This window comes from Sorex araneus, chromosome 2 (assembly GCF_027595985.1).
Source record: "Sorex araneus isolate mSorAra2 chromosome 2, mSorAra2.pri, whole genome shotgun sequence".
NCBI classification, from domain to species: Eukaryota; Metazoa; Chordata; class Mammalia; order Eulipotyphla; family Soricidae; genus Sorex; species Sorex araneus.
Window position 1 is genome coordinate 7868785 of NC_073303.1, and position 23524 is coordinate 7892308.

Sequence of the window (23524 nt, forward strand, 5' to 3'; positions counted from 1 at the left end):
CAGGGATGGGATACTGGGCATTGAACCTGGGTCAGCTACGTGCAAGGCTAAAGCCCTCCCTGCTGTACTATCGCCCCCGCCCCAACATTTTAATTTCTTAAAATACTTTTGAGTATTGGCTTCAGCTTCTTGACAAAATGCCTTAATTCATCAAATTTAGCCTAGTGGGGACACACTCCCTTAAAGGGTTAAGGTTAGTGGCTTGAAGCCCATGAGGCCCCAGAAGCTGAGGCCACATAGGACAAAGCTTAAGTTTACCTTCAAGAGCACCAGATAACTTATTATAGTTAAGTATATAGCTGCAGCTCCTGTGTGGTTAGCTGTACTAATTGTTATACTGCTTGCTAGGCTGTTTAACTTCAGCCTGGTAAGCTCAACTTACCTTCATTTTCACTAACTTTTAGCGTGCCATTAGCTCTTAATTTGAAAATATGGGGGCTCTGAAAAGAGCCTTTGGGTTCGAAAGCGTTAGCGGAAACAGGAGGCTGTCAAATTACTTTCCCTTGGCCTTGTGGTGGCTCTCGGTCTTCTTGGGCAGCAGCACGGCCTGGATGTTGGGCAGGACGCCGCCCTGCGCGATGGTCACGCGCCCCAGCAGCTTGTTGAGCTCCTCGTCGTTGCGGATGGCCAGCTGCAGGTGGCGCGGGATGATGCGCGTCTTCTTGTTGTCGCGGGCCGCGTTGCCCGCCAGCTCCAGGATCTCGGCCGTCAGGTACTCGAGCACGGCCGCCAGGTACACCGGGGCGCCGGCGCCCACCCGCTCCGAGTAGTTGCCCTTGCGGAGCAGCCGGTGCACGCGGCCCACGGGGAACTGCAGGCCGGCCCGAGAAGAACGAGACTTGGCTTTGGCGCGCGCCTTGCCGCCCTGCTTGCCGCGTCCAGACATTGTCAAGTCGGAAAGTAAAGCGAGAGAAGCGAACAAGTGTAACAGCTCGACAAAGTAGGTCTTTTAGTAAGGCAGCAAAACACCGGCGCCTTTATAGGCATTTCCGGGATAGAAAATCCCGTTGTCTGATTGGCTGGTACTGAGCCACGGTCAGCTAACCAATAGAAAAATAGTGCTTCCATACTTCATTTACATAGCCCTGCCCCCGCATGACGACATTGGCGTTTGCCTTCCAATTAACAAAGAACATTCTGCATCCCTCATTTGCATACAGGCCCTATAAATAGCTGAAGTCAGCTTCCTGCTTTCGTTTTATTTCTGGCTTTTGCTGATCCCAAAATGCCTGAGCCTGCAAAGTCCGCTCCCGCCCCGAAGAAGGGCTCCAAGAAGGCCGTGACCAAGGCGCAGAAGAAGGACGGCAAGAAGCGCAAGCGGAGCCGCAAGGAGAGCTACTCGGTGTACGTGTACAAGGTGCTCAAGCAGGTGCACCCCGACACGGGCATCTCGTCCAAGGCCATGGGCATCATGAACTCGTTCGTCAACGACATCTTCGAGCGCATCGCCGGCGAGGCGTCCCGCCTGGCGCACTACAACAAGCGCTCGACCATCACGTCGCGGGAGATCCAGACGGCCGTGCGCCTGCTGCTGCCCGGGGAGCTGGCCAAGCACGCCGTGTCCGAGGGCACCAAGGCCGTCACCAAGTACACCAGCTCCAAGTAAATCTCAAGTAAGCGTCTTCACATCTCAAACCAAAGGCTCTTTTCAGAGCCACTCACTTGCCCACAAAGAGAGCTGTAACCGGATGCTGCTAGACGGTGGTGATGGTGGGGTAAGCTGCAATCTTGAAAAACAAGGTTTACCGCATTGGCCAGTCAGGCAGCGCAGATGAGATTGTTGTTCTTCCCTTGTTTCTTAATCCAATTTCAATGAGTTTTCATTCTTTAAGGAATGGCTTGGAAAACTTTGGAAGTATGGTCTTACATGTTTTGGCAACTGCATATTGTAATTATTGCCAAATGGTTAGGTTGTTGGTCTAGCCCTCTTTGTGTTTTTTTGCAGAAAGTCCCTAGTCCTCTGAACTTTGTCATTTTGTAAAATGCTCCGATAATTCTGGTCAGGAACAAACAGCACTAGAGAAATTGCTGGATACCAAGTCGTCACAAAAGGGAGCCAAGTAAAGGTGAATACTTTTGGCTAACCATGGCAACTAGGAGAAATGGGAGGGGAAAGCCACTGAATTTGGCATGCTTTCATCACTAGGAAACTAGTTTATGGCCCATGAATCAGAAACTCTTAGCCTTAAGCTAATTTACTCAGCTCCCAAGCAAAGAAAGAGGCTTCTCTAGTCCCTAGAGAATACATTTTCAGCATTTAGGTTGGAGTTGATTTTTCTTTTCTAAAAACATGGCATGGTATAGAACATGAAATGTATGTCAAAGATTTAAACAAATTGGTTACACATAGGTCACAAAATTCTTTTCCTTGATACTAGAAAAATTACAGCTTGAAATAGGGCTCCTGGGAAAAACACTGGCACCAGAAAGACCTATATTTGAACAGAACTGTCATTGCCTCTTGAGCCAGGAGTGTCTTCTGAGAAATGATGTAGCCCTGGGCCCAAAGTAGAGTTGCAAATGCAGTTACCTGTTATGAATTTAGCAAAACAGTGATTTTTTCCCCCCTCTCCCACTCCCCCCCCACCAATCCATGATCCTAGTGTAGTTTGTTCCAAATTGATCTATCTTGTCATCTCAATCAGTTGTTCAAACAGCTTACCCCACCCTGTCACTGCTGTCCCCTTTTACTGATACAAATTCTGGATTTGATTTTTTTGAATGACATAATTGTATTGCTCAATTACCTATCAATGCAATAGGGTTAATCATTCATTCCTTGACTATTTCAGAAGATTCCGCCAAGATCTTGTTCCCTAGAGTCCTACCAAAGTACAAATGTGTCACCTGAAAAAGCACCTTGTCCAGCCTGGGCACTAATTTTTTTTTTTTTCCTCTGCTCACCTTCCTGTGGCATTTGAATGCTAAAATCTCTTCCTGTCCAAGTTTTGTTTCTTACCTTGCTCTGGCAACTTTTTCTGACTGGTTTCGAATGAATTGAGATTAGTTGGTGGCAGACAACTGGGGACTTGCATTTATTCTTGGTCTTTCAGGGATTGTTGGTGTTTGAGGATTCTGTTCTACTCCAACTGTTATGAATACAGGGTTAGGGAAGTTGGTGTTTTCCTTTCTGCCATATAATGAGTTTCACTGTTTTGTGTTTGTATGCTGTGGGTTTCCGTAACTAAGGATTGGTCTGGATTGCCCTTCCAAAACTGCGTTATATTTATTTTTTTAACTTTTAGTTTTGGCTTTTGGGTCACACTGGTGATGCAAGGGGTTACTCCTGGCTTTGCACTCAGGAATTACTGCTGGTGGTGCTCTGAGCACCATATGGGATGCTAGGAATCGAACCTGGGTGGGCCATATGCAAGCCAAACGCCCTACCCACTGTACTATTGCTCCAACCCCATATTAATTTTTTCATTCTTCACTTTTCCTAATTCTAAATTCAAACAGTTGTCAATATCTGCAAAAATTGGATTCTTGCCTCAAAGATAATGGCTGCCTGTAATAACTTTTGGCTTGTGTTGGGCCTAACGGGAGACTCAGAACAGCAAAGAACAAGTGTCTGGAGTCTCTAGCTTCCAGTGGACTGTCTCTTTAAAACTTCACTGAAGCCTAAGTTTTATGTTTAAGTAGTTATTTCAAATGTCTTTTCCCTTCTGGTTTAGTTGTTGTTGTTTTGGGGCCACTCTCAGCTGTGCTCAAGGCTTATGTCTGGCTCTGTGCTCCGGGATTATTCCTGTGGGGCTCCAGGGACCATATGGGGTACTGGGGATCAAAACTGGGGTCAGCTACATGCAAGTCAAGTGTTCTGCCTCCTGTACTATCTCTCCAGGCCCCCACTCTGTTTTTTTTTTCTTTTTAATGAGATTAGAGAGGAGAGCTCAGAACCATTTTATTATAATTCAAACTACTGAGTCAAAAATACTTGTGCAAAACGTTTAATAGTTTCTAAATCTTTATGTTTAGTTTACTAAAAGGGTTATAGAATTGGAAACCAGATTTTTCTATCAGACTTAGAAAGGTGTTGAGAATTTACTCAGCAATACTATGCCCTGTGATTTCTGATTTTTTGGTACCTTGCCTCTGTTTCGTAAACAGTTTCAAACAGGTAAATCTTTTTTTACCTGTTTTAAATTTGTTCCATTTTCACAATTTAGCCCTCTGACTTGCCCAGCAATTGTGAATACTGTTTTGTAAATATAAAACAGTTTTGAACAAATTTTTCTACCTCAGCATGAAATTTTACATAGTTAGAATGTAAATTTAAATTCTAACGACTTGTAGAAAACTGAAAACACTTCAGTTTAAATAAAGAAAATAAATTGAAATTAAAAAATTCTTTAGAGGGGCTGTAGCAATAGTACAGCGGGTAGGGCGTTTGCCTTGCTCGTGGCCCACCGGGGTTCGATTCCCAGCATCCCATGTGGTCCTCTGAGCACTGCCAGGGGTGATTCCTGAGTGCGGAGCCAGGAGTAACCCCTGTGCATTACCAGGTGTGACCCAAAAAGCGGGGAAAAAAAATTCTTTAGAGTTGGAGAGACAGCGTAAGAGGAAAGGCACTTGCCTTGCATGCAGACAACCTGGGTTTGCTCCTGGGCACTGTATGTAGCCCCCAGCTCTGCAGGGAACAAGCCCCAAGCACAAACCAAGAGGGACGTGGGGAAGGAAGTGGAAAAATACCAGAATTAATCTGAATTTACTAAATTCCTCCCTCTAGATTTACTGGTTAGATGAGTTGACATCCCTTTATAAATTTTTTTTTTCTTTTTGGGTCACACCCAGCAATGCTCAGGGATTACTCCTGGCTTTGCACTCAGGAAATACTCCTGGCGGTGCTTGGGGGACCATATGGGATGCCGGGGATCGAACCCGGGTCGGCCGCGTGCAAGGCAAACGCCCTACCCGCTGTGCTATCGCTCTGGCCCCCCCTTTATAAAAATTTTATAGTAATTGTTTGGATGGACTTTTAGTCTCAATAAAGGACCCGGAGTCCAGCCCTGAAAAAAAATTTTTTTACTGTTATTAATGTGCATTGAACTAAATTTAATCTTCATAGGTGATGTCATTTTAAAATGAAATTAATTTTTGTAACGTTATAAATCATAAAGATTTAATGTTTCAGTTTGAATTCACTGTCTAGAGGCAACATTAAGGGCTTGGGCAGGTATTAAACCGAGTAGATGAGTAACTAATATGGGTACCTGAATAGTTTCTAAATTGTTGGGTATGAAATTTGCATCACTAAAAAAGTTTTTTAATTTTTACCTCATTTGGAATAGCCATAGATGAGCCATCAGGCTAGAGAATGATGCCCTCGGAGGATGTAAATAGATATACTTGTTTACCATCTTAAGCTATAAAAAGAAAGGTAATGCGTACCTGTGGGTTCAGAGGACCAGCCAGGGTTTGGATCATTTCCCAGTTTGCTTATGCCTGAGGGAGAACACTGGTGTCTGTGTTTTTTGTTATTTTCCTTAGCTATTTCTTTTATCGACTTTTTTCTTTTTGTATTATATTGTTTTGGTTTGGTTTGGGGGCCACACCTGGCTGTGCTCTATTTTCCCTTTTTAAGGGCTGCTGTGACTCTTCTAAGCCCTGTAGCTAGAGAGAACCCCAAATATGAAGAGGATAATGGCTGTGTTTAGTCTACTTATTTGTAAGTTATTAGTTTGCTGGTATAGTAAAATTCAGCTGAATATGTCTCCCAGTATAAACATGTTTAGACTCTTACCACTTGGATATTTACTTCTTTCCGTTGGAAACCCGATCCTGAGGAAACCATCTCCAGAGCTCTGGAAGTCAGCAGTTTCCTCCTAAGATTCTATAGATCAAGATAAGAACTGGAAATAAACAGTTTATTCCTTTTTCCTGTTGTGTTACTGTGAATTCCCCAGCCCCCTACCCCCTCTATCAAGTCTGTCCTATGATTAAAGTTTGAATCTGGCCTGATCATGTATTTTTCTCAGAGCCTGACATCCCATTCTTATTTTTACGTTTTTTTTTTGAAATATGAAACTTTTTACTTAGAAGATCTGATTTGAGGAAATGTGAGTGAGTGTGTGTGTGTGTGTGTGTGTGTGTGTGTGTGAAAGAGGGAGAGATAGACAGAGGCAGAGACACAGAGACAGAGAGAGACAATAAGGGCTTCTCCGAGTGGGGAGGGGGTCCCAGTACACATCCCAGCAACAAATATGAAAGTGCACATCTCAAAAAAAAAATGAGAATAGCGGAGGAATAGCACAGCGGGTAAGGCATTTGTCTTGCACGAGACCGACCCAGGTTCGATCCCTGGCATCCCGTATGATCAGCAGCACAAGTGCTCGGGCAGCATATGCATACCTCTAACTTTCATGTATTTTTAACAAAGATCTCTACCCATTGATCTCTCTATTTTGAGATCGATTCTAATTTGATGGCAATTAAACACTTGGACACAGTTTAGTTTTCCAACATTTCTTTTCATATTTGTGATTGCCCACACAGCTTTTCACCCACTTCTCCTCAAGACTCAGATGACTAAGTGCTACAGAGAATACAACCCACACAGGCAGGCTCACTCCTCAAGAAACTCGATCCAAGTGGGGGAGTTGAAATCTCTGATGCCAGAAATGGTGCCGAGCTGGAGAGGGCAGGTGGCAGATTTTCCAGAGACAGCCTGTCCCCAGCCTCCAAAACCAAGCGCCAGAGTTCCTAGAGATGACACATTTTTTTCATTGAAAGCCTTTCATGATCTTTGCAAGAACAGATTGTGCATTTCCCTTACTGAAAATAGTGTCCAAGCATGAAGTCACAGTCTAAGTTCGTCTGTAACATTGTTCTTTCCCCTTGATCTATTATCTCTCTCGCTCTCTCTCTTTTTTAATTTTGTTGGATGAAATCTGTCTTGTAAACAAGTACACAGTGTGCCAATGCTAGGTGAGATGTGAGTTCGTTTGATCAGATTGGCAAACCTGATCTCTCTGAGTCTGTAGCTTCCTGCTTATTCTCTGGGCCTCGTCTCTTTGATACCTTCTGTCTGCCCTGAGAACTCCTCCTCACCCCACAGGCATCTGCGGGGCTAAGCCTTGGCTCGAGGTTTTTTTCTAATTAAGCCTCTGAACAGCTCCACAAAATCATCATCTATGTGTCACTTTTATTTTATTTTTTTCTTTTTGGGTCACACCTGGCAATGCACAGGGGTTCCTCCTGGCTCTGCACTCAGGAATTACTCCTGGCGGTGCTCAGGGATGCTGAGAATCCCATATGGGATGCTGGGAATCGAACCCGGGTCGGCAATGTGCAAGGCAAATGCCCTACTCACTGTGCTGTCACTCCACACGCCCCCCCCCCCAGGTGTCACTTTTGATTGATCCTGAGCTCTGATTTGATCACCACAGATTCCCTAGGGGCTGGTACTGAGCCTGGCGTACAGTAGGTACACAAAAATGATTAAGCAGTTCATGCCACAATTGTTTTTTCTCTCCTGTTTTTTTATTGTGGTACGGTGATTTATAACCCTGTCAGTGAGACCTTCATGACCACCGTGTCCCCACAGCGTACCCCTCACCAGAGAGTCTGTGAAAAGAATCACAAATTCCCTGCTGTCAGAATGCTAGGACTCCAGTAAATTGGGGCAGAAAAACAATGACACAAGTCAACCATCTGCTCGGTTGGAAGGTGACTGTCGTGGGGAAAAAGAAACAAACGCAGAGGAGGACTAAGGAGCAACTGTGTGCACGAGTGCAGGTGACGGGTGGGGGGTGGGGGGGAGGCAATGAATGGTCTGCTGAGCGGAGACCCTGATATTTGAGACGCTCTGAAAGCTTGAAAGCTCCCTAGCTTGCTTAGGTGGTGACAGCTTTGAAACTCCGCTCCTTTTCTAAGGGATGTTTGCTGGTCATTGGTGACTGAAGGGGATATCCTCTGCCCCTTGGGGTTCTTCTCAGGCTGGTTGAGTACCGGGAATAATATCTGACACACTAGTAGGAGGAAAGAGAAAATTTATTGACAAACGTCTGGGGAATTTTCTTGAATATAAATTTTGAAGCATCTGGGGATAAAGTGAAGGTTCCTTTCCTGAGCTAACCCGAATGGGATGAGGTTCCAGAAACGGAAGGGGAGGGGATTCACGTGTCAAAGGAGGTGGGGATGACTTCATCTGACAAAACCTAGATGTTTGCTTTGCCTTTAGATAGATTTCTTTGATTAAAAGGTTGTTTCTAGGCATGACTCTAACCTAGGTAATCTTCAATCTCTGCAGCACTGGCTGATAGCTTCTCACAGACTGACCTTAGTGCCCCACAAAGATGACGGGGGCCATAACACCTGGCGTGCAGAGCCATCTGATGATTGATGATGCTTTGCTTTTCTTTCTTTCTTTCTCTCTTTCTCTCTTTCTTTCTTTCTTTCTTTCTTTCTTTCTTTCTTTCTTTCTTTCTTTCTTTCTTTCTTTCTTTCTTTCTTTCTTTCTTTCTTTCTTTCTTTCTTTCTTTCTTTCTTTCTTTCTTTCTTTTTTTTTTGCTTTTTGGGTCACACCCGGCGATGCTCAGGGGTTACTTCTGGCTTTGCACTCAGAGATGACCCCTGGCGGTGCTCAGGGGACCATATGGGATGCTGGGAATCGAACCTGGGTCGGCCTCGTGCAAGGCAAACGCCCTACCCTGATTGGTGATGCTTTTCAATCCTTTTCTAACCGTGGCCCCCTTCTGACCTTATTTCCTTGTTGTGCCCCACCTCTACTCCACCGTTCCTACCAGTTGAGTCCCTAACCTTGTGCTGCGGCCTCCAGTTTACCTGCTTTCACAGGGGTGAGAGACGCTGGGCTAAGAGACCTGCTCCAGGATGAAGGTCTGGGCGAGCTGGGCCGGGGGTCTGCGCTGCTGTGAACGCGTCCTTTGCTTCAGCGGAGAAGCCTCATGTCCCCATAGGGGAGGCCGTTCTTACTGTCCCATGGGACTCATTCAGGAGCTTCAGTGTTCATGCTTAGACATGCTTAGACATCGCTCTCTCCATATGAAGCTGGGACTCATCCCCATGGTCTTTCGGAGACACAGGCTCCTTCTGTCTGCCTCGGGCATCCTTAAGCCTCGGGGAGCCTCTGCATGAGGCTAGTGGACACAAAGAGGAGCAGGAACGTCTCAGGGAGGGTGGACTTGAGTGGCTCAGACCAGGAAGATGCTGTGTCCTTTTGGCCAGCACTTGCATTTCCAGCCATGTACCTGCCAGGGACACATGGAACGCAAACAGGGCCTGTGCGGCCCAGCACACGGACATGCCGTGGATGCACTGTAGACAAATTCTCTGTCCGCCCTCATGTCCGGGTCCCCTCTGTCCTCTCCTCTTTCCCTTCTGGCCTTAGAGGTTGCACTGTCAGCCAGTGACAATGTCCAGCACAGAAGGATGAGGCTGTCTCGGGAAGGCCTATGGGAGGGAAACTTTGCTTTTTCCCCAACCTCTCTCTCTGAGGACCACATCACTGCCCTCAATCTGGTGTGAGTTTGTGAGAAGTGTGAGTGGGGGCATATGGTAGGGACTGTGGGAGGACCCTCTAGCACAGTTCTTAAATTTGGGGTCCTTTCACCAGTTCTTGAGACAATGTGGCACGGGGTATGGACAGTGGTTCAGTGAGAGAGCATGTGCTTTGTACCTTTGGCTTTTTTTTTTTTTTTTGCGGGGGGGGGGTCACATTTGGCACTGCACAGGGGTTACTCCTGGCTCTGCGCTTAGGAATCACTCCAGATGGAGCTCAGAGAACCATACGGGGTGCCAGGGGTCAAACCTGGGTGTACTGGATGCAAGTCAAACGCCCTCCCCGCTGGACTATCACTCCAGCCCCCGTGCTTTGTAGCTTTGAGGCTGAGAGGTCAGTCCCTGACACTGGCCCACATCTCACCCCCAGTCTGCTGATGACATCCTGGGTGCTCACAAGTCTGTGACCCTGGGCACGCTGGAGTTAACAGAGCAAAGGGAAAGGCAGGGAAGTACACAGATATGTAAGTGTTAGAAATGTAGGGGAAGGAGGTGAGCCACACTTGACAGAGCTTTTGGCTCTGTGCTCATGAGTAATTCCTGGCAGGCCTCGGGAGATCATGTGTTGGTGCTGGGGGCCAAGTAATGTAAATTAAATAAACAAGACGGCCCCTGCAATGATTCGCAGAAATACATTGGAAAGAAGATTGTCTGTTAGACACACTAGTGTAGCTTCAGAGGTCACACCCTAGGGCAGCAGAGATGACTGATGATTTGGGGGAGTCAGACCATGACCTTCACCAGCGTCCCTCTTGTTCACCCCGTTACCACCATGCTCTGCTTCAGGCAGATCTGTTCAGATGGCCTAAATTCCACAGGACTCTGCTTGCACAAGTACGTGCAGCACAGTGAAAGGCTCTGGAAAGCCCAGTGGTGGCCTGGGTGGTGGATGTGCCCCCCGTGAGGGAGCATGACCTAGTTAGAGTCTGCAGATGGGCCTCATGTGTGGACACTTGTCAAGGAAAGCCATTTATCCGAGTGTCAGCCTTTGGTATATATTTTTTTAATGGTTTTTGGGGGCTGGAGCAATAGCACAGCGGGTAGGGCGTTTGCCTTGCACGCGGCCGACCCGGGTTCGATTCCCAACATCCCATATGGTCTCCCGAGCAGCGCCAGGGGTAATTCCTGAGTGCAGAGCCAGGAGGAACCCCTGAGTATTGTCGGGTGTGACCCAAAAAAAAGAGAAAAAAAATGGTTTTTGGGTCATGATGGCAGTGCTCAGGGCTTACTCCTGGCTCAGGGATCATTCCTAGCAGCGCTGGGGGATCCTATGGGGTGCCAGTGTACAAGGCAAGTGCCTTACCTGCTGTACCATCTCATCATCCCGAAGGGGATTCCTCAATAAGTAAATCCTGTGTGCATCCCCCGCGTGGGATTTGAATGCCTGGGGAACATCAGGTTTGTCTTTGCTTACTTGCTGGATGCATCTTAGAACCCCGCTGGAAAGAGACTAAGCATTCCTAGGGGACATTTCTATTAGATATGCCTCATCTGAAATCTCTAAAAGGCACCTGTGGGTGACTTCATCAGTCAGCCGTATAGAAGGATGAGCCCGAGAAGGCGGCTTCTGAGATCTGGTAGACTGGCTGTGCAGGATTAACATGAAGTCTTTAACATGTCATCATACGTCATCCTCACGGGAAGCTCCCCAAGGCTCCCTCCCTCCCATCACCCTACCTGAGATAACTCCTAGCGCCTGACCTTTCACAATGTCTGCTTTGTGAAATGCCGTCACAGCTTCTCTTGGCCTTCCAGACTCCTACTCACCCTTCGGACTTAACCCAAATGGAATGCAAAGGACACTTTGTGTGTGTTCTTCCTTTTCTTAGGGGTACACATAGGGAGAGGCCCACCCAACACCTGGGACTCTCAACTACTCCTAGCTTAAGTGTGGAAAACCACACTTATATCTAAGGCTGTGGCAAGATGAAATGTCTTGGTGTTATTGCTACTTAGAACACCACCTGGCATGGAATAAACATCCAATGAACATTAGTCATCTTCATTATTATTGTCCTCAGAATTAACAGCTGATAAGTTAGAGAAGTGAACTAATGAATCAATCTCTCTTTATACAGGATAAGTAAGAAGGCTCTAGACAAGTCTCTTCCCGTCATTGCTCACTGCTGGACACATCAACGACTCACAAATGAACCTGTGGACCAGGACAACGGGCAACTCTAGAACAGAAATGGAGATAAATGTAATCATGGAAGGATCAAAGAGAGCCTGAAATGCTTTCCTCTTTTCATAGTATAATGATATTGTATGTTCAATGTAGGAATTTGTAAAAATATATAAAGACAATTAAAATAACTCTAGTATCTCTTTTGTGTGTATGATATATATGTACATGTGCAGATATAATGAACACATAATGTAGTACACAAAGCAAATTTGTTTTATGCAACATACATATATCTACGATTTTGTAGGTGATGGTTAGAAACCTAACTAAAAACAAAAATAAGGGCCTCACCTGTGCCTGGGGCCACTTGTCCTGGGACAAGGAATTTGTCCCTTAGGTTTGTGGTGCTCAGGCCAGTGATGTTTGGGTGCCACTGAAGTCACACATAATGTGCTCGGGACAGCTTACATTATTAGTCCTCTGTGACTGGCTATTTAGACTATGTTCCATCTGAATGCATTATAGATCGTACAGACCTTACATCTTTGTGCATAAATCATTTATTTTGTTTTGTGTTTAGGCTTTTGGATGTTTGTTTTTTGTGCCACACCCAGCAATGCTCAGAGGTTATTCCTGGCTGGGATGCTGAGGGTCTAACCCCAGTCAGGCTCCGGCAAGACAAGCACCCTACCTACTGTACTATCACTCCAGTCCCCCTACATCTTTATTTAACTATTTTCTTATTTAAATATTTACAGCATTATATTGAGAATTTTAAAGGAATTATTAACCTAGTAGGCTCAAACAAAAATAATTAAAATTTCATTTTCCCCTGTCACTGTCATCCCGTTGCTCATCAATTTGTTCGAGTGGGCACCAGTAACGTCTCTCACTGTAAGACTTATTGTTACTGGTTTTTGGCATGTCAATAAACCACAGGTAGCTTGCCAGCTCTGCTGTGCGGGCATGATACTCTCGGTACTTGCTGGGCTCTCCGAGAGGGGTGAAGGAATTGAACCCGGGTCGGCCGCATGAAAGGCAAAAGCCCTACACTGTGCTGTCGCTCCAGCCCCATTTTCCCCCTTTTTTTTTTTAAGCCAAAACCTTGTAAGAATTAACTGTTGCAAAAACAGTGGGACTGAGGTCTGGAGTGATAGCATGGCAATAGGGTGTTTGCCTTGCACTCGGCCGACCCTGGTTCGATTCTCAGCATTCCATATGGTCCCCTGAGCACTGCCAGGGGTAATTCCTGAATGCAGAGCCAGGAGTAACCCCTGAGCATTGCCGGGTGTGACCCAAAAAGCAAAAAACAAAAAAAAAAAAAAACACCAAAAAAACCACCAAAAAACAGTGGGCCTGGTTGCAATCTTTCTTTGGGAAGGTGCTATATAAAGAATGAATTGGATCTTAGATTAAGACCAAAAGCTAATATTTATCTGGCACATCCTGTGCTTAGGACTGTGCTGGAATGCTTTTGGTTGTGTGGAACTAAAACTATGGAATTAAAACTATTCTTACCTTCAAGCCTCCTAACCACTCTGTGGAAAAGGCATTTGCTATGGATTGAATTATGTGACCCTCCCTCCTCCAAATTCATGTTGAAGCCCCACACTGCAGAGTGACTATTTTTAGGAGATAGTATTTTTAGGAGGTAATTAAGCTTAACCTCCTTAAAGGTGTTCTAATCCAGCATAACGAATTGGTGGCTTTAAATCCTTGTCAAAAGGAAAAAGCCCATTTTCCTGGCAGACATCTACCAAAAAAGGCCGTGTAAGGACACAGCTAGTAGGCAGGAGGTCAACCAGAGAGAGGCCAGGAAAAAACAGCTTTTACTTGATCACTTCTTGGCCTTTTTGGCTAAGATCAAGTGTAAAAACAACTTTTACTTGAACCCATACATCCTGGCATCCTTATTTCAGAGCTACAAGGAAACCTTTATTGTTTGAATCCCCCAGTAGCTAATATTTTATTCCTCTCTGTAACTTCACTATCACTATTATCCCATTGATCATCGATTTGCTCGAGCGGGTCCAGTAATGTCTCCATTCATCCTAGCCCTGAGATTTTAGCAGCCTCTCTTGTCCTTCCCAATGGTGCCGCATTAGAGGCTCTTTCAGGGTCAGGAGTATGAGACCCATCATTGTTACTGTATTTGGCATATGAATACGCCACCGGGAGCCTGCCAGGTTCTCCACTGTGGGCAGGAAACTATTGGTAGGTGGCCAGGTTCCCCGAGAGGGAGAAATAGGCTATAAGATGTGGGCAGTTTGTGGGTGTGACGGCCTACCTACTGGAAAATGGGGGATCTGGGTGGAAAAGGTCCAGTCCTGATCCAAGCAGGTTTGGATATCTCAGACCCGGGTCCCGCACACCTGGGTTCCTCTGCCGGTTCCTTCATGCGTGAGGCTTGTCAAGTGTGTGGAGAGTGGCCTTGATAATAGCTGTGGCTGGGTTCCAGAGGTCTTCGGCTGCCAGGGCTCTTCTCGGGACAGAGAGGGAAACTCAACCCACCCGCTCCGAGAGGCCCTGGTGAAGACTGCCAGGCGCAGGGGGTAAGAGACTCCGCCGTCTGTAAATGATGAACAGAAAAACTGAATAAGACTGGAGGGCATAAAGTTCCAATTATCTAGGGGTGCGGCCAACCCAGTCCTCCTCATTCTACAAGCAGATGAATGGCCTCAGAGAGTTAAGAGCCCTGTGTCCCCAGGGCGCCAGCATTAGACCAAATCTTGTCATCACGTGAATGACCAGTCCTACAGAAATATGCTCTGACCATTCAGCCATGAAAAATGTTAAACTTCATGTAGAATTCAACTGTAGATTAGGTGCAAAATTCTTTTCACCTGTCCACTTGACAATGTCATAAAGCCTGCTGGTAATAATATATGAGAGGAATTTGTTTGTGTTGTATAACAGTTGCTGACACACTGCTGAAGGAGTGTGAGTTGGTCCCAGAGAAATGTCCGAGATCAGCCAATAAACCTGTAGCCTTCAAAGGGTATAAACCAGGTACCATTCCAGGAGGATCCAGCAGTGTCTCTGGCAGACAAAAATCCCAGACCCAGGAAGGGTGGAAGTTGTGCAGAATTCCTTCCATTGAATCAATATTTATCAGCTGTGGATATTCTGCATCACTTTCACATAAACCCACCTATACTGACTTTGCCAGACAACAAATCATTTTCTTTAATTAGCAGAAAGGTTCTGCTGACTTATCTAGTTGTGGGAAGATGGTAAGGTTGTTCCTATCTGCAGACTCCTTATATCATCCGGTGCTAACCATCCCCCAGAGAGCTTCCAACCCCCTATAAACCCACGGCACCTCCACGCTCAGTGTCTATATTCCAAGTAGGAAGAAGACGGAGGTAAGAGCAAGAAAGAGGTAGGAGACTCATCTTTTTATTGGAAAGGCTGAATATAAAGACTTTCCGCTTTGAAGAAAATAATTATAAAAGGACAACAGAAAATTTACCCCAAGTTCTAATGCTTGTGTCTCGTTACTTTATGAAGACTGGCCCATTAGCAGGAATGTAACTTGGGGAAATTATTTTGGTCATCCTGGGAGTGAATTGTTCGTAGAAAGGCAAGTCTATGCTGTGATGGGCTTAATGCTATGTCTGACTTATGCCTAACATAGCTTATGCATGATAGTCACAAATTAAATGACAGTAGGGAATGCCTATGTATCTGTCCCTGCACATAAGGGTGGAAAAGGAGGTCAAAGGTCAAATGTTAGAAATCACTCTAAGGGCCCCTCCAGGAGGCTCTCAGTGAGGTAGATCACCTTCCTTCCATGTCAGACGTTTCCAGTGCTTTTGCTTTTTTTTTTTGTTTGTTTGTTTTTGGGTCACAGCCAGTGATGCACAGAGGTTACTCCTGGCTCTGCACTCAGGAATTATCCCTGGCGGTGCTCAGGGGACCATATGGGATGCTGGGAATCGAACCCCGGGTCGGGCACATGCAAGGCAAACTCCCTACCCACTGTGCTATTGCTCCAGCCCCTCCAGTGCTTTTTAATTGAGACATAGCCCTGCATTCATTCTTCTGTCCTTTTGGACAGAGGCAGCTGCCACCGAGCAGCAGAAACGGGGCGAACAAGTTGTTCAGGTCCCTGTGACTGAGCGAGGGGCATCTTCCCTGCCACCCTACCAGGGTCCGAGTGATTTCTCCATCTTGAAACCCTGGGTGGGTTATTGTCTCGGTCACCTAGTACTTGTCATTGACTGTGTTTAGATTTTACTTCTCAAACTGAATAAAAATAATAATTGCTTTAGTTTAGAGACCAAATGACAGTTAAAAATTTAAGTTAGTGGCTGGAGAGATAGTACAGTGTAGAAGGGTCTTTGCCTTGCACTTGACCCACTGGGTCTGATCCCTGGCACCCCATATGGAACCCTGATCACTGGGAGGAGTAATCCCTAAATACAGAGCCAAGAATAATCCCTGGGCATGGCCGAGTGTGGCCCCCAAAAAACCAAATTTTGTGGTTTTGGATTAATACCCAGCAGTAGTTGGGGGCGTCTCTTGACTGATGTGTGGGGTCATGCCTTTGAAACCATGAATCTAACCCAGTCTCCTGCAGGCAAAGCATAGTTCCAGCACTTTGAGCTAACTCTTCCAGTTGGATACTTATTCTGTAATGTAAATATATTTTTTGTATGTTTCCCAGAGCGGCAACAGCTTCATAACTGTATTGGTACTTAGCAACTGGATGGTTTTTCAGAGACAATTTTCACAAAACATGGTCCTTTCTACAAAACTCTCAATATGTCCATTCGACAAATCTCTGAACAGTTGAACAATCTGGAAAATTCAAAAATGAAGAAATCAGTTGTAAAGAGTTAAGTTTATTGTGAACTAATGTCTGTAAAGATTATTGAAAAATATAGAACGCAAAGGTGGTTATAAAAAAAAAGAAGAAATACTTTAAAAGGAGACCCATCATTGTTACAGGAGACAATGATGGGTCTCATTCCCCTGACCCTGAAAGAGCCTCCAATGTGGCAACGTTGGGAAGGACGAGTAAAGAGAGGCTTCTAAAATCTCAGGGCTAGGGGCTGGAGCGATAGCACAGTGGGTAGGGCGTTTGCCTTGCACTCGGTCGACCCGGAATCGATTCCCAGCATTCCATATGGTCCTCTGAGCACCGGAAGGGGTAATTCCTGAGTGCAGAGCCAGGAGTAACCCCTGTGTATTGCCAGGTGAGATCCAAAAAGAAAAAATAAAATAAAATAAAATCTCAGGGCTAGGACAAATGGAGATGATACTGAGACTGCTCAAGAAAAGTGACGTTCAACGGGATGATGATGATGATGATGGTGATGATGACTTTAAAAGGAGATTAATGTTTTAAAACATAGTCCTCTACACTGGTTTACAAAGTTTTTCATGCTGATTTGTTACAGGCATTCAATTTTCCAACTACAATCCCACAACCAGGACACCTCCCTCCACCATGTCTGCAATTTTCCCAACCACCCCTTAAGCCCCCATAGCAGGGCCACAATAATTTATTTTATATTTCTAGTTACCAATAAATTGCTAAAAGAGTTTACATATGTAGGCCTTACCTATGTCATGTAAACTCCAAAATATACTAGCACAGAATTTCTAAGTTTTATTAGTGACAAGACATGATTATTATCATAAAGAGATTCAAGCATAAAATAAAATTTAATGTGATATGCTTTTGATTCTAGGGTTGAAAACTTACTTATGTAAATGAGAATAGGCATTTTATTATATTGTATTAAATGGTTTTAATTTCCTTATTTACATAGGTTAAAAATCATATAGAAACCACAAATTGGCTCTTACTGATTTATTTTCTGATCATTCTCCTTGCTGTTTCTTTAAGTTTTGTTGGAGCAAGCAATATAAAGGAAATTTGTTGTGTGTCTAAGAGGACAGGTTGGGGTTGGTGGAAGGTTCCCAGGTTGAGGGAAACTGGGAACTTAAGTAACTAATTTCTTACTCAGGCATCTGCAAATATTTTACGGATATTTCTTAGGGGATTTTCCTCTGCTGAGACCTTGGACTCTGACCCACCCACTGCTCTCTCAGCATTTACCTCTGATGATCCAGCTGCCATCTCTACCTGCCAGGAAAGTGAGTCTTAGGACCAACCCTCAGCAGAAGGATGGTTTTGTTTTGTACCCCACAGTCCTTTCTCCATGTTTCTGCAGACACACCCACAGACCCAAGATCTTAGAGACCTGTTAGAGATCTGGTCTGTTGTTCCCTGCGTATTCTTCTCCTGTCTCATATTTTACAGATAATTGTGGGCTGGGATGTATTTGTTTTCTCTGTGTGTTTCAGAGGAAGTGGGGGTGAGGATTGAATGAATGAAAACCAGAGGTAAAATTCAGATGAGGCCATCAGAAAGACCTGGTTTGGGCCAAGCCAATATCACAGTCAGATCGATGTTTCTGAGTGTCTTCAATCAAACTGCAAGGACTGGGGGGTGTATTTAGTCATAAGAAAAAGGCACATACCTGTCGGGGACTGGCCTTGATGGCCCCTGCTTGCTTTCCTGGAGAAGGGAATGAGCATGGGAAAAACTGGGCGTGTGGGAGAGCTGTGCCCTGGTGGCTGACCCTGTAAAGGGAGGCCGAAGGGAGGACTGCACCTGATCTGCCTTGGCCGGGCCAGGAGCCACATTCTCATTCCTGAGAGAGTTCAAGGAACTGCCTTCGTGCACAGCTGCAAAACAGAGTAACAGATAATGTAGTTAGCTCAGCTTGTAACCCTTGGCTTTCCCACGGAGGGTTCACTGCATACTGTAAGACAAAGTGGAATCAAGTCGCTGTATTTTTATTTTATTTTATTTTTTGCTTTTTGGGTCACACCTGACGATGCACAGGGGTTACTCCTGGCTCTGCACTAAGGAATCACTCCTGGCAGTGCTCAGGGGACCATATGGGATACTGGGAATCAAACCCGGGTAGGCCGCCTGCAAGGCAAACGCCCTACCTGCTGTGCTATTGCTCCAGCCCCCAAGTCGCTGTATGTTTCATAAAGTCCTCCCTGGCCCGTCTGCAGTTCTCATTCCCTCGCTACGGCTGATGTTCGACTCGCTGCGCGGACGCTGCACATACCTTGTAGAATCTGGTGTAGGGCCCAAATGCTGTTTTCTGCAGAAGTGCTCAGAGGACCATCTGATTACAGGGGATCAAACTCGGTGGGTTTTTATGTTTTTTTGTTTTGTTTTGTTTTGTTTGCATTTCTAGGTACTCAAACCCAGATGGCATACACTTTTCCAGTGAGCTTCACTCCCATTTTTAGATAATTTAAAAGTATTCTCTAGCTCCCTGGTGATAGGTGTTTGATGTGTTAGTTCCTTCATCTGCATAAGTAATCTCCAATAAAAAAAGTGAATGAATTATTAATTTTCTTCACTAAAGGTTAGTCGTCCACTTGGAGACCCTTCAGAATGATAAATTTCCTGCTAAAAACTACTTTTGAGTTTATAACGGAAAGGGCCAGTTTTTTTGTTCTGTAACTTGGCGGAAAAATGGGGTCTTTATCCTATAGTTTGGGCAGGGAGGGCAAGTTTTCATGAAAAAAGCTAACAGGCATATGAAGTCAGTCCCCATCCACCATGCAGGAGTGAAACCTGAGCGATTCTGTGCAGAGGATTTTTGTGGGATTCGACTTTAGGGAGTAAAACAAACACAAAAGTTGGTCCAGCCAGGGGCAGGGCGGAGCCTGGGCGATAAGCCAATCACAGCGCGCCCTGCTCTATATAAGGCGCTGAGCGTCGTGGCCCGATGGTCAGTTCTGCTCTGTCCTGCTCCGTTCTGTTCCGACCTGTTCTGTCCTGTTCCATCCTGCTCCGTCCTGCTCCGATGCGTGAGACGGTTGCCGCAGGCTCCCGGGGCCTTCCAGCTCCTAGGAGGAGTCTTCCAGGCGAGCCGCGGAGGAAACGGGATGGCCATCCAAAAGCTAATCCGGATGCCTGGAGTTCCTTTGTGTCTAAGCTGGTCATCGAGGATCTCTCCGTCCCCAAGAAGCGACGCCGCGTGTCCCTGGCCACGCTCAGGAAGGTGCTGGCGTCCACAAGCTTGGAGTTGCGAAGGAACTACGGCCGCATCAAGCTGGGCCTCAGGAGCCTGGTGGGGAAAGGCGCCCTGGGCCACACCATCCGCACCCGTGCCATGAGCGCTCTAAACGTCGGCAAGAACGCCGGCCCGGAGCCCCCCAAGGCCAGGGGCAAGAAGCCTCCTTCCGTGAGGACCAAGAAACCGGTGTCAGCCCAGAACTCCAAGTCTCCGAAGAGCAAGAAGACCACCAGGAGCACCAGGACGCGGATGATGGCAAACAAAACCCGAAAGAGCGGCAAGAAGACGGAAGGAGCCGCGGTCAGCCCGCGACCCAAGAGCTCAGCCAAGACCCTCAGAACCGAGAAGTCAAAGCGGGCGAAGCCCAAGCTGACCCAGCAAGCAGGAAGCTGAGCCGAGGGAGGCAGCCGGGAGAAGCGAGGCCTTCTCCGAAGAACCCAAAGGCTCTTTTAAGAGCCACCTACATCTTAAACGGGCTCAACACTAGAAACTAAAGCTCAAAGCCCCATAGGTCACTGGTGGTATTTGGGGCTATGGGCATGTTTGTGTAATAAGCTAGATTGGCAGCAGGTGTGCCATGCAGATAATAGTGAAGGTAGCACTGTCATAGCACCGCAAGTGGGCACCAATAACGTCTTCATTGTGAGACTTGTTACTGTTTTTGGCATATCGAATACGCAACGGGTAGCTTGCCAGGCTCTGCCCTGCGGGCGGGATACTCTGTAGCTTGCAGGGCTCTCCGAGAGGGACAGATCGGCCATGTGCAAGGCAAATGTCCTACCTACCCACTGCTATCTCCATCCTATAGAGAAGGTAGCACTGTAGCACTGTCCTCCCGTTGTTCATTGATTTGCTGGAGCGGGCACCAGTAATGTCTCCATTGTGATACTTGTTACGTTTTTTGGCATAGAGAAGGTAGGACGCCTATTTAGCCCGTTCCAATTCTCAGCAAACGGTAGGGGTCACTCCTGAGAACTGCCAGGCATCCTCCAAGTCCTGTGCGTTGCCCAGTTCAGGAAAGCTCTTATACACATAGCTAGTCCACACCAATGCCAAACATACCTGTGTGTACCAACTGCCACTCTCCTGACTTGATGTTTATCAATATAGTATTCCTGAGGGCCAATACATAGAAAAGGTGTCTGAGCTTTGGGAAAGCTTTTTGCTTCTAGTAGTTTAACAAAAATTAAAAAAAATTTTTTTTAATTAAAAAAAAATACAATTAGGAGTGATTGGTAGGAATAAAATTTGGCATTTTATGGGAAATTTTCTAGCTAGAATGTCTTAAGTATCATTTATTCTCAGTTCCAAAGTACTGTAGTTAAGAGATGCTAATAGATTTTGTCACAATCTTTGGGGACTGGAAGTGTAGGTTCCATGGTATCGTACATCTGTGCCCTTGTAAGTAAATACTGGTTTCTGAGCCACTCCTGGGTGTTCAGTCATTGTATGAGCAGAACTCAAGTATGAAAGTTCTGTAACTGGCTCCTGGTGATTCAATAAAGTTAAAAAAAAAAAAAAAGGCCATCCGCTCAGGGCTGACTTCTGATTCTTACGCTCAGGGATTACTCCTGGCAGGGCTCAGGCACCCACTTACGACTCGAAGCATCAAACCCGGGTTTGCTAGCCAGTCTACTGACTTAGGCCTGCCCTTGCATTTTTGAGGCCTGGGTTTCCATCCCTCCCACCCCACCACCAGCACAGCAAGGGTGTGGCTGTGGCCCCCACGATAGAGATTTTTGGAGAATGTTTTAATAACAATTGATTTCTTCTAGCTGTAGCTGTTATTTCTATGTAGTGTTAGGCTTCTTCAGATTGCTCTTCACAGGGTTGAAAATGTTCATTTGGAAACCTTGGAAATTTTCAGGACCCTAATTATATCATCTTACCTTAAAAAAAAATTAGTAGTATTTTTGTTTTTGAGCCACACCCAGCAGTGCTTACTTCTGCCTCTGTGCTCAGGGATCACTCTTGGGGTGCCAAGGATCAAACTTGGGTCGGCCAAATGTTAGACAAGCATCCTGCAAGCAGGATTTCCGATCCTAATCTTTTTGTTTTCTTAGGGGTTAAAGTGCTTGCCTTGCACCCCACCAGTCCTGGTTCAAATCCCAGCACAAATATAGACCCCCCAGATACCTGAGGTATCTGAGCACAGAGCCAGGAATTCCCCCAAGCTTGCTCCCCACCTCCGCCTTTTTATTTTTTTTTTTTAATTTTATCGAATCACCATGAGCCAGTTACAGAACTTTCATACTTGAGTTCCAGTCATACAATGACTGAACACCCACCCCTCCATCAGTGTACATTCCCCACCACTGATATCCCCAGCATCCCTCCCACCCCCATCCCACTCCTACTCCTGCCTCTAAGGCAATTTCCTCCTTACTTATTATACTGTACCTCAGAATATGTGCACAATGGGATACTAAGCAGCTGCAAGAAAAGATGAAATCTTGCAGGTTTTGCAGTTTAAATGGAACTAGAGGACATCTTGTTAAGCAACACAAGTAAAAACTAATCCTGGATGATCTCACTCACCTGTGGACAAGAGAACCAAAACAAGGGAACAGACAGTATCAAATATGACAAAATGTTGGCATTGGATTATAAAAGCGATGCCAAACCAGTGGACACCCTCGCCTTTTTAATTTGTTTTCTTTAGGTGAGATTTCGGACCTCTCAACATTATCTGCAAATAAGGACAATACTTCTTTTTTGAAAAAAAAATGTTTTCCTTTAAGGCATTCTTAAAATCATTCTAAAGACTAATTCATGCTGTTTACCTCCTTGGGGTCACGGTTATTTTGAATGAACCTCTACGCATTCTAATCACTACATGCATTCTTCTACACACATGCGTGTTCTCCACGACTCAGCAGAGCGTCGCCTTTCCCATCTGAGATAATACATCCCGTGAAGAAAACCACTTAGGTTTCCTATTTGCATAGGATAAACTGCCGCCTGAGCCTAGCTTGAAAGCGGTGGCCCCCGTTTACCTTGGAGCTAGTCTGTGCGCTAATGCAGGAAACTGCGGAGTCGCTAAGGTGGTGGGACTCCGCCAGGCCAGGAGGGACGCGGACTAGCCTCGTCAGGCCGTCGCCCTCTACAGCGACCCCGCGCCACCTCTCCGCCTCGTCGGTTTGGCATACCTAGGGTTAACAGGCAGCCCTCAAGCCCTGGGGCGGCTCCAGCCAATACGCAACGAGCTTCGCGGACGTTGCTGTGCCGCGGGAGCCAGTAGGCGGGAGCCGTCCCGGGTCCCTGCGGCCCGGGCACACCCCGAGACTCCGCTTCCCGGCTCTGGAGGAAGGTTCCTTTGTCTACAGCGGCAGAACGCAGTTACTGTTATGTTGGACTAGTCGCAAAACTACCCGCAGGTCTCAGGCGCGATCTCACAGATGAAAAGTAACGATTCTCGTAACGCACAACAGCCCTTCCGTGACTTTTGTGGGCGGCCCTGAAAAGGGCCTTTGGGTTTGGGGACTGGGAGCCAAACCGAAGTTTAGCCCCCGAAGCCGTAGAGGGTGCGGCCCTGGCGCTTGAGCGCGTAGACCACGTCCATGGCCGTGACGGTCTTGCGCTTGGCGTGCTCGGTGTAGGTGACGGCGTCGCGGATGACGTTCTCCAGGAAGACCTTGAGCACCCCGCGGGTCTCCTCGTAGATGAGCCCCGAGATGCGCTTGACGCCGCCGCGCCGGGCCAGGCGGCGGATGGCGGGCTTGGTGATGCCCTGGATGTTGTCGCGGAGCACCTTGCGGTGGCGCTTGGCGCCACCTTTCCCGAGACCCTTCCCGCCCTTGCCGCGTCCAGACATGGTGGC

General features: G+C 46.4%; 3 protein-coding genes across 5 annotated transcripts; 1 reads left to right on the top strand and 2 right to left on the bottom strand.

Annotated features, from left to right (window-relative positions):
• Positions 1–458: 458 nt before the first annotated feature.
• On the bottom strand, positions 459–954 carry LOC129402125 (histone H2A type 3). The gene has a single exon (XM_055127273.1). The coding sequence runs from the start codon at positions 884–886 to the stop codon at positions 494–496; it is 393 nt and encodes a 130-aa protein (XP_054983248.1). The 5' UTR covers positions 887–954; the 3' UTR covers positions 459–493.
• A 225-nt stretch (positions 955–1179) lies between these two features.
• Positions 1180–11847, top strand: LOC129402127 (histone H2B type 1-C/E/F/G/I). Its single transcript, XM_055127275.1, has 2 exons — positions 1180–1613; positions 11595–11847. Exon 1 carries the CDS (start codon positions 1226–1228, stop codon positions 1604–1606), a length of 381 nt encoding a protein of 126 aa, XP_054983250.1. The 5' UTR covers positions 1180–1225; the 3' UTR covers positions 1607–1613; positions 11595–11847.
• LOC129402131 (histone H4) lies at positions 6499–23524 on the bottom strand. 3 transcript variants are annotated; one of them, XR_008628559.1, is made up of 4 exons: positions 22701–23203; positions 18139–18346; positions 13932–14213; positions 8531–9206 (listed from the first exon to the last, which is right to left on the bottom strand). XR_008628559.1 is itself a non-coding variant. In XM_055127280.1 (3 exons), the coding sequence occupies exon 1, from the start codon at positions 23516–23518 to the stop codon at positions 23207–23209; it is 312 nt and encodes a 103-aa protein (XP_054983255.1). In that variant the 3' UTR covers positions 6499–6699; positions 18139–18346; positions 22701–23206. The 3 variants fall into 3 exon arrangements, 2 of the variants coding, with proteins under 2 accessions (XP_054983255.1, XP_054983256.1); XM_055127280.1 differs by lacking the exons at positions 8531–9206; positions 13932–14213 and adding an exon at positions 6499–6699 and having other exon boundaries at positions 22701–23518; XM_055127281.1 differs by lacking the exon at positions 8531–9206 and having other exon boundaries at positions 11988–14213; positions 22701–23524.

What these genes read in the sequence shown, in the direction of transcription:
- LOC129402125 (XM_055127273.1), bottom strand. Translation starts at nt 886, where the DNA reads ATGTCTGGACGCGGCAAGCAGGGCGGCAAGGCGCGCGCCAAAGCCAAG.
- LOC129402131 (XM_055127280.1), bottom strand. Translation starts at nt 23,518, where the DNA reads ATGTCTGGACGCGGCAAGGGCGGGAAGGGTCTCGGGAAAGGTGGCGCC.
- LOC129402127 (XM_055127275.1), top strand. Translation starts at nt 1,226, where the DNA reads ATGCCTGAGCCTGCAAAGTCCGCTCCCGCCCCGAAGAAGGGCTCCAAG.